Source organism: Gymnoscopelus braueri (assembly GCF_963280865.1).
Source record: "Gymnoscopelus braueri genome assembly, chromosome: 20".
Taxonomy (NCBI): Eukaryota; Metazoa; Chordata; class Actinopteri; order Myctophiformes; family Myctophidae; genus Gymnoscopelus; species Gymnoscopelus braueri.
In genome coordinates this window covers 32,854,384-32,863,975 of record NC_137622.1, presented here as the reverse complement: position 1 = coordinate 32,863,975, position 9,592 = coordinate 32,854,384, and the positions used below count along the sequence as shown (strand labels likewise).

At 46.0% G+C, this 9,592-nt stretch overlaps 1 protein-coding gene across 1 annotated transcript in view; it reads right to left on the bottom strand.

Annotated features, from left to right (window-relative positions):
* apln (apelin) overlaps window positions 1–8,965 on the bottom strand; it is a 27,449-nt gene extending 18,484 nt beyond the window's left edge. Inside the window, exon 1 of the mRNA XM_080417071.1 lies at window positions 8,376–8,965. Within this exon, the coding sequence (XP_080273197.1) occupies window positions 8,376–8,442 (67 nt within the window). The 5' untranslated portion in view covers window positions 8,443–8,965. The remainder of the gene's footprint in view (window positions 1–8,375) is intronic.
* Window positions 8,966–9,592: the final 627 nt, after the last annotated feature.

Sequence of the window (9,592 nt, the reverse complement as noted above, 5' to 3'; positions counted from 1 at the left end):
GTGATAATGCAAGGCTTGTGGCTAAACTGAAGGCCCGCTTTGTCCGGGCCAACTCTGCAGAGGAAACCAAAGTGCATGAAAAGTTGCCGCCGCTAAGCCCCAGCTTTGAAAATTAACCTCTTTGCACAACCCTGCACAGAAAGAAACCCTGCGCCAGTCAAGGCATCAGAACTATTAAAAACAAATGGTTCTGCCCACTGCTGTCTATAGAGAGAGTTCTCTATAGAGCTATCCCCTTGATGTCCCTGTGAGTCACTCAGCTGCCTGCGATGGCTGTGAAGTTCAGAACTATACATGCTCCTGAATTAGTGAGTGTGTGTAATGATGAGGTGGGATAAGTTCTGTTCTGCCATGATCAGAGGACTGTGAGTTCAAAGGGCCGGCAGCAGCACCAGCACCAGCAACAACAGCACAGAGCCAGCTAATGAATCCCTTCACTACTTCGCTGCCTGTTGGTTTATTCACAAACCCACTCCAGTGAAAAAGGGTCAATCTGTGGCTAGGAGGTTACTGTAGGTTGGAGCCCTATTACACATCGTGAGACCAGAAAGCTACAGAGTCACACAAAGACTCCTAGTGAGATTTTAAGCCCCTCGTTATGTCCAAGAGGATTGTGGGAAGGCACAGTGCAGTGGCTGGTGGCATGGATGTTCCAGTTAACAGCAGTGAACTATAAGACCCCGCGTGTGGCAGGTCGGTCGGTAAGGCTACCGACCGCTACCTTAATCTCCGGCGACAACATGTCAAGGGCAAAGGTATCCTGCAACCACCCGTTTCCATGGGCACACTAATCAGATGTGAAGTGCAGCCCCGCCTTCACTTGTGTCATCCCTCCACGCCACACTGTGAAACCTGCATGCCGTCTCCCAGTTGGGACATGGCAGAGAGAGATTGAGAGAAAGTCGTCACTGCGTAGCGTTTACTGCAGCTCTCTGTTCCTAAGGGGACCAGCACCTGCCCCTGTAGCATATAGGCCCAGAGAGAAAAATATCATCAGCAGGTTACTTTACAGCCAAAACTAAAGGATGCTGCAAAACATTTACACTATATATATATATATATATATATATATATATATATAAATGTTTTTCTTCAGTTAAAGGTAGGGTAAGTGATATTTTTTGGTTAAAACAAAAAGTATACTATATACTAGTAGTATATAGTACTATATTCTGATAGTAATCATTGCTATAGAGTGTTTGTTCAGTAACAGGAGTCTCCCCGTCTCTCCAGCTCTTTAATAAACAGAAAATACATTTTCCGGTAGGTGTCAAAATCTCAGCCAATCAGGAGAGAGTACCCATTTTTTAGCTTAATTTTTATATTGTTCCAGTTCCAATTTTGGCTGCTCATTTCTTAGTGTCATCACTTCCAATTTCACTTGTTTAATCTGTATCCTGATTGAGTTCTCTATCCTGAATGGATAAAATTGGAAATGAAACTGAAACTGAAACGAAAATGCATTTTCTGTTTTATAAAGCGCTGGAGAGACAAGGAGACTCCTTTTACTGAACAAACACTCTATAGCAATGAGCACTATCAGAATATAGAGCTATTTAACACTTATTTTAAGCAAAGAAAACCACTTACCCTACCTTTAAGCACAGTGCAATGACTTGATCTAACATAAAACATACTGTATGTAGCACAGAAAGCAGAGTTTATGGATAAATGTTATACTGCCACGATCCCTTACAGGCAATCTGGTCACTTGTATAAAAGTGATGCTATAAAATTCATACATCATTTCATTGCCAGGTACAGCTGTACACTACTGCAGGTAAGTTGAAGCATGAGAGTTTATAAGTCCTGTGGGGTCCATGAGGTTTTCATCAACTGCTTGAATAAACTGTTTGCCTGATGTGGATACATGTTTATGAATTCCATATATTGTTTTCCCCTTCCACTTTCATAAACATCTGTTCGTGGTCAGGGGCCCTGAGCACAGACAAGCCCTCTCCTCAACGGCAAACAAGACATAGGGACGCAGCGAGGGGCCCTTTTCTGGACCCCAAATAACCACCAGGAAACGGGGTGTGGAGAGATCTCCGCTATCACTCAAAGGCAGAATCGTAGATCATGATTGACCGCTGTTTGAGCGTATGCTCACATGCGTGAAATAGTCTCCCAGGGAAAGGTATCATTGGTGATCAAAGGGAGAAAGATTGCAACTTACTCTTGCCATGAATTATGTATGATTTCATAAATGAAAGATCTCTGTGTTGTCACAGAGGGGACTTGCTTGGGTGTATGATGGAAGAGATCAGATGTTTTCCATTTTTGTTTGTTTCATTTCATTAAGGGTAAGAACATACGTGCACGGCAGCTTTAGAGAACATAAGGTGCTCCGCGGCTTAAAAGTCTTTGACAATAGAAGATGTAGGGTAGGCACGGATATCCTGTGGCCTAAGGCTCAGAGTTTAGGTAGATCCCGTTGGTAAGTGTTCCCAAACTCTGTTAAGTCTTCAATCCATGATCTTCACAGCTCACAATGAAATCCTCAGAGCATTCTAACAAGGGCCAGCTGTGCTGCAATCTAAACCAGAATATGACATCTAACCGAACCATGATGGCATTTATAGACGTTTGACAATAATGGTCAAACTCTATTATTTGATCATAATATTGTTCTTGTTTCATCACTGCACTTCTGAAAATCTGCCACAAAACAGCATGAATCAATATAATAATCAAATATTATATTGTCACGCAAAAGCGGTTGACATTGTATCTATGAACACCTATGCTTGATTTTCCTTAATACTCTCGAAGTTAATTTAATGCATATTTTACCATTCAAAGTTGGTCATGAGAGTAGTTAACATTTATTCTGAAAGCACAGAATACTTATTATGCAGTCTGGCATGCTGTTAATAAAAAGGTCCATTCAGATCTTGATCAGGAATCTGATCTGTTGGGCCACCACTATAAATGTAACACTTAATGTTCAAACAGGGAGTCATAAATCACTTTGTTATTGGACCCTGGTGGAAAATAATGGCTTTTGAACATATCTGGCTCTGATTAAGTTGTCGGGGTGTAGAGTAGACTGGGCCTGAGGATGGGGTCTGGTACTTGCAAAAGGCCTGGTTAACAAGCAGGGTGGCTAACGCAACCCCCCTGTACCTGAACTTTCGGGTTATGCCCTCTCAAGCCCGATGGTGCATCGACGTGGCCAGACTCACACGCTGCTGGAATAACAGAATGGAGGCTAAATTTGATTTAGCAGAATGGACCTCTCCTTCCTTGCTACCAGCATGTGTAATTTCCTCTTATTTCCCCACACGTGGAATTTGAAAAGCTTGGCCAGACCAACAGCTGTGAGATCTTAGAAGAGTCAGACGAGTGCCTCTACTACCGCAAGCTTACACAACCTCTAAGCTTCCAGATAACCCCTCTTCCTGTCCTCCTCCTCTTCTTTTTCTGTCCCTCTGCCCGTCTTTTACTCCCTCTGCCTTTTCCCCCATCACCGCTTATGGTCTCGAGGGAAAATCTTAAGTGAGTTGATTTATTCATTCAAAGGGTTCTGAATTGCATTACAGCGGGCCAGCAGTCACATATGCCAAAGTGTTCACTAGCGGAACCCTCCGGGGAGCGTTAGCCCAAAAGGTTCGCCTTATATCCCTACCAAATGAGTTATGATTTTTCCTAAATCTCTTCCCCAACTCCCACCCTCTGCGAGGCAATTGTGGACCATATTTATGAAGCCCAGTGTGTTAGGATGTTATACAGATGTGAAGTGGCTTATCCCAGAAAGCCTGGTTAAAATCTCCCCATAGAAGTACACTGGGCCTCATGCTATAAATCGGAACTACATTGGGGCATATACTGTCAGTCATGAAAGCATGATGCTAGCACTTCCGGCATATACAGTACACAACACATGTACACAAAACGTATGTGAGCCAAACATCAGCCAGTGCAGTTGCAACAGCTGCACTCAAAACCATGCGGCAACTGTGTGTGTGTGTGTGTGTGTGTGTGTGTGTGTGTGTGTGTGTGTGTGTGTGTGTGTGTGTGTGTGTGTGTGTGTGTGTGTGTGTGTGTGTGTGTGTGTGTGTGTGTGTGTGTGTGTGTGTGTGTGTGTGTGTGTGTGTGTGTGTGTGTGTGTGTGTGTGTGTGTGTGTCCAGCTGCACAAAGACACACACACAGACACCACTGGTGCCGGAATGGGGGTGCGCAGAGATTTGTGTGTGTGTGTGTGCGCGCAAGTACACACGTTTGCAGCTGGCCTGTTTGCAACAGAAAAGACATGCTGTCTTCATCTGAATCTGGTTGGCTCTATTCTATAGCAATGCTGTGCAAAGAGGAAATCCAGGTTACTCATAAAATAGATCTCAACCATTGACCTTGTCAGTGTGTGCGTGTGCGTGTGCGTGTGCGTGTGCGCGTGCGTGTGTGTGTGTGTGTGTGTGCGCGCGTGCGTATGTGTGTGTGCGGCAAAAACCCAGCCGGCGTAAAAGCCCTAGCAGTTCAAAACGGACTGAAAGATTCCCCGTAATCCTGCAATAACCTTTCCACTGCAACCCCCTTCCACACCACTGTTTGCCCACTGTTATTATGTTATTCCAGGACATCTGGAAAAGTTTACCTGTTTTTGTTCTCTCCACACCCCCCATAATCATGTCGGCGGACACAAACACCTCCTTTATATTACGTGCACCAGTGCAGAGGAACCGGGATTTTGATTTAAAGTTTCCTGCCCGCTGTTAGTTTAGGTCTAGTGATGTTGTTTAAGAAAACATAAATGTTTTCCTGGATTTTTTTGCACACTGCCCTTACAGCCCCTTACAGGTAGGCGGACATTCTGTGAAAAATACTAAATAGGCAAAGATTCTGCAAAAACAGTTGACCATTCTGTGAAAATATAGTAGATCTACAAGCTCACAATGCATCGCAAAGCTCACAACGCGTCGTTTTGCAACGTGTTTTTTCAGCTCCCTTTCTCCTCTTTCGCATTACCAGACCCCAAATGCTCGGCTGAGTCTGCGAGTGAGGCTGGTTGTACTGTTTGTATGTCTGCGCCCAGCAGCCCCTACAATACATCAAAGTTTAATACAGAATAATAGCACTGCTGACAGCTCTCATAAAACCACTCCTTTGTAAGCAAACGATTTCTCTCACTGATAATGGTTATGATCAGAGCCTTTGCCCCCCCCTCATACTGTACATACTGTACGCGCACATACACTGCAAACAGCTAGGCAGCTGCGGTTCCATCTCAGAAATCATCTGTGTGTGTGTGTGTGTGTGTGTGTGTGTGTGCGACTAAGAATCGTAGTAAACGTGTTGTGCATATGGATCCGCATTTCAGTGTGCATATGTGTATGTATGCACGAGGGTGAGTTTTCGTGTGTGCGCCGGATCATGTGAGCCAGCCTGTTGTTTTTGTCCTGCGTGTCCCCTAGGTGAGGTTTGGCAGGGGTGTTTCCATGGCTGTGAGAAACGCATGCTTTTGATATCTCTTGAGCCGCTGAAGGACCTGAGAGGGCCAGCGTGTCACCAGAACGGGGATTGTTTACATACCAAGCCTTAGGAGTTACATGAGAGGGAAGAGAGATCGGCGTCAGGGTGAATTATGAACACCACATGTCTAAAGCCTGCTCAGAAAAGGCAGAGTGGTTTCTGAAGATGGGTGATTGAGGTGCGCTGCTCAAGGATGCTAATATTACATAGACAAGGCCATGGCTCCCTCAGAGTATCACTGCCGAAAGAATGTTGGAAGAAGCATCGGATTGAGTGTCTTATTGCCTGTTGCACTAGGAGTCCTCCTGCATGCTACAAGTTTCATGCACACACACGCACGCACATTTGTACACACCTCCCCACCCTATTTCAGTTTTATCCATGTTCATTGCTTTGGGAATACATTGCTTCATGTACGTACACATACATGCATACAGTATTAGCTTTTTCTCTCTCTCATGCACAAACCCTCCCATATATATATACTGTAGACACGCAGACAGTTGCCTGAGAGAAGAAGCCAGCTGAACTGGAAAAGCGTTTGTCTCGAGATGAAAGGCTTTCACACCCACTGCCTACATGCAGAGCTTCTTCCGACACCTTACCGCGACTGTATAGAGCAGAGACTTGGGCTACGCAGACACACAAGAGGCATATAGCATCCCTCCCCACACCCATCATCACTGCAACATGCTTGCATCTCTCCCCTATCTCTCTCTCTCTTTCCCTCCCTCCATCCCCCTGTGTGTGACACTCTATATCTCTCTCTCTCTCTTTCTCTCTCTCTCTCTCTGTCAATGAAGCTCTGATACTACGCTAGCAGCCGGGGAACGAGGGAAGCACATAAGCAGCATGACCCGAACAATGTTGAGCAGGATAAGCTCTCATCAGCCAGAGGCACAGCAGCCTTGTTTTCTCTGTCTGTGGTGTAGCAGTGTAGTGGGGGGGGGGGGGGGTGGGTAGAGGGTGCTCTCAGGCGTGGAACACGCTCCGCCACACGCAGGGTGTGAAAAACGACACTGACCGTAATGCAAGATAATTGCTTCCCATTTTGCTACATGTGCCGAGAGCCTGTGACAAAAATAGCATGTCACCGTACCGTAACAAACGTGCTGGGGAGCATGGGAACTGGGAGTGCTGTGTGCGGAGATCGATACGCACAGTGGACAGCATCTTACAACCATATAGGCTGCACAGCCTCTAACACACACGCACACACGCGCACGCACGCGCGCACACACACACACACACACACACACACACACACACACACACACACACACACACACACACACACACACACACACACACACACACACACACACACACACACACACACACACACATACATATATACACAGACACGCACGCACGCACGCACGCACGCACGCACGCACGCACGCACGCACGCACGCACGCACGCACGCACGCACGCACGCACGCACGCACGCACGCACGCACGCACGCACGCACGCACACACACACACACACACACAGTCCACTGATTGTATTCAAAATCCACCTAGAGCCTTCGTTGCATCTATACATCCTATTGTACACTCACATCGGTCCATACATCATAATCCATACAGCATCTTAAAGATATTAACCCTGCCATCCCTATTTTAGGCATGTCATTATAGGCACACATTTTACAAAAATGTTCTGTCATTTTTCTAAATTGTTTTAAAAAATGCTTTTTTTTCCTTTTCCTTTTTTTAATTTCTGAAGAAAATAGTTCAAGCATAAAATAGGGCTTAAGTAGTAAAACCATTTAGTGCACACTGCATATCAAAAAAGCATGTCGCCTATAGATCACCTTAACAGCATGTAGCCATATTGCATGTGTGCCGTGCACGCATGTGCGGTGAAACACACTCACATTAACAGCTTGTGTGTGTGTGTTTGTGTGTCTGTCTGCCAGGCAGCTGTATAGTTCATAGGTAGGTGATGATCCAGAGAGAGGTCTAGACGTTTGCACAAGCCTAACTGTTGTTTTTTCTCACCACAATGCTACCTGCATCACATCTGCAGACTGACCACCGGTGTAATCAAGCTGACCCCACAAGCCACATTTCTCAAAGCCCATTTATCGCTGCGAGCACAACGCCCAGCGCCCTCTGTAATCGTGACAAGTTATCATCTTTATGACCACATTACAATAGATATCCAGCATTAGTACAATGGCTTCCGGAGATGCAGCAGCACTTAAACGGAAATTTACTGTGACAAGGAGTCAAGATGTTGAGAACCTCAAGAGACCATCCGTGCATCTGGGAATCTGTGTTCCTCTCACTCAACGCAGTGCTCATGATCGCTACCACACATATCACACTATACATCTATAGCTTGCCTGTACAATGATATGTATTAATAATCATATCACTTGGAGTCACACAATATATAGTGGGGTGTGAATTAATCAGCATCACTCCATTTGCTACTCCACCTTTACAGAACATGTGCTGTGCAATATCTACATTTCATAACAGTCACAACACAGTCACCCAACAGATCTGATGGCAGCACTCCACTCCACACAGACAGAGCGATGCCCATCAATAAAAGCCTCTTAAATATTTCATCCCAAAGTCACAGCCTCTGCTTACATCAATCTGAAGCTGGGAGCAGAAAAAAATACATTTTTATCTGAAGCATAAGCAATAAGCCACCTTTTAACTCCAACATAAAACCCTCAGCAATACAATAGCAGACGGTGTAACCACTGCAGTGCAGTACTGTACACAGCCAGGTGCTGATATTCCTGTCTTTTAGAGCCCACACAAGGCTAACCATGCTGGGTAACTGATCAACTACAGCTGCCTGTGCAAGCCCAAGGCTAATAAGAGGGAAAATGAGAAAGCGTGGGGAGGCTACCAGCTATAAGGCTGGCTGCTCCTGTACTCACCAGCACTGGCAGAACACAGCAGAGACACCAAGAGCACAATCACCAGCGTCAGAATCTTCACATTCATTTCTGCACTCCCCTCTGGCTCTCCGCTAGTCACTCGCTGATATACTGTAGTGGTGTGTGTGTGGATGGGAGGGAGGGAGAGAGAGAGAGAGAGAGAGAGAGAGAGAGAGAGAGATAGAGAGAGGGAGAGAGAGGAAGAGAGAGAAAGAGAGAGAGAGAGAGCAGCTGAGCGAGCAAGAAAGAGAGCAGGAGAGAGACTCTATTTGCTCCCCTGTGTATTTGCGTGTGTATGTGTGTGTGTGAGTGAGGAGTGAGTATGTGTGTCCCTGTGAATGTATGTGAATGTGGCGTGTGGTCGCTCCCTGGCTGTGTCCGTGTATTTCTAAATGCGTATTTGTATATCAGTGTGACAGCGCCGCTCCTAGACTGAACGCAGGTCTTTATCTTAGCTCTCCCACGGACATGTGTTTTGTTTTGTTGTTTTTTTTCCTTCTTCTGTCAGAGGGACGGCAGCCTGATCCAAGTTCAGTAGATCTGTGAATGTGCCGGGAGTCAGGTCTCTCTGTCTTGCGAACGTGCACAAGTCCTGTTTGCATTGGATAAGGAGCCCAGTTGGTCATGTGGCTTATGTATCATTGACTCTGGGTCATGGAAAAGGGCCCTCCCCAACCCCCAATGCCATCCCACTCCTTGCACACACGCACAAACACCCACCCTCCCTTTACACACACACACACACACACACACACACACACACACACACACACACACACACACACACACACACACACACACACACACTGACCCTCCGTATGATGAGAGCAGAGAGTGGCTGAAGAGGGTAGAAATGGGGGGTAGGGGAGTGGGTTGTCCACTGTCCAGGTTTATGATAATACCTAAACAGATGCTCTTGTTGAAAACCCTTTGGCGCGCAAGGAGGGCGGATTGCCAGGAATCCAGGAATCAAAATACCAGCTTATAGGGGGAAGCAGATGAAAGAGGGGTAGGTGTGAGATGAGAGGAAAGGAGGGAAAAAAAGGAGGGGGGGCTCATGTTTTCCTGCTTTTGTACCATAGCCAGCTGTATAGACCTTTCTTCCGATTCCGTACACTATTATTTACCAAAAACGGCAGTGCCCAGACAGCCCTGTCTGAGGAACGGCACGGCATAAATCATCTGCAGTGTTTGATGTGAGTACCCTCGTGACATTG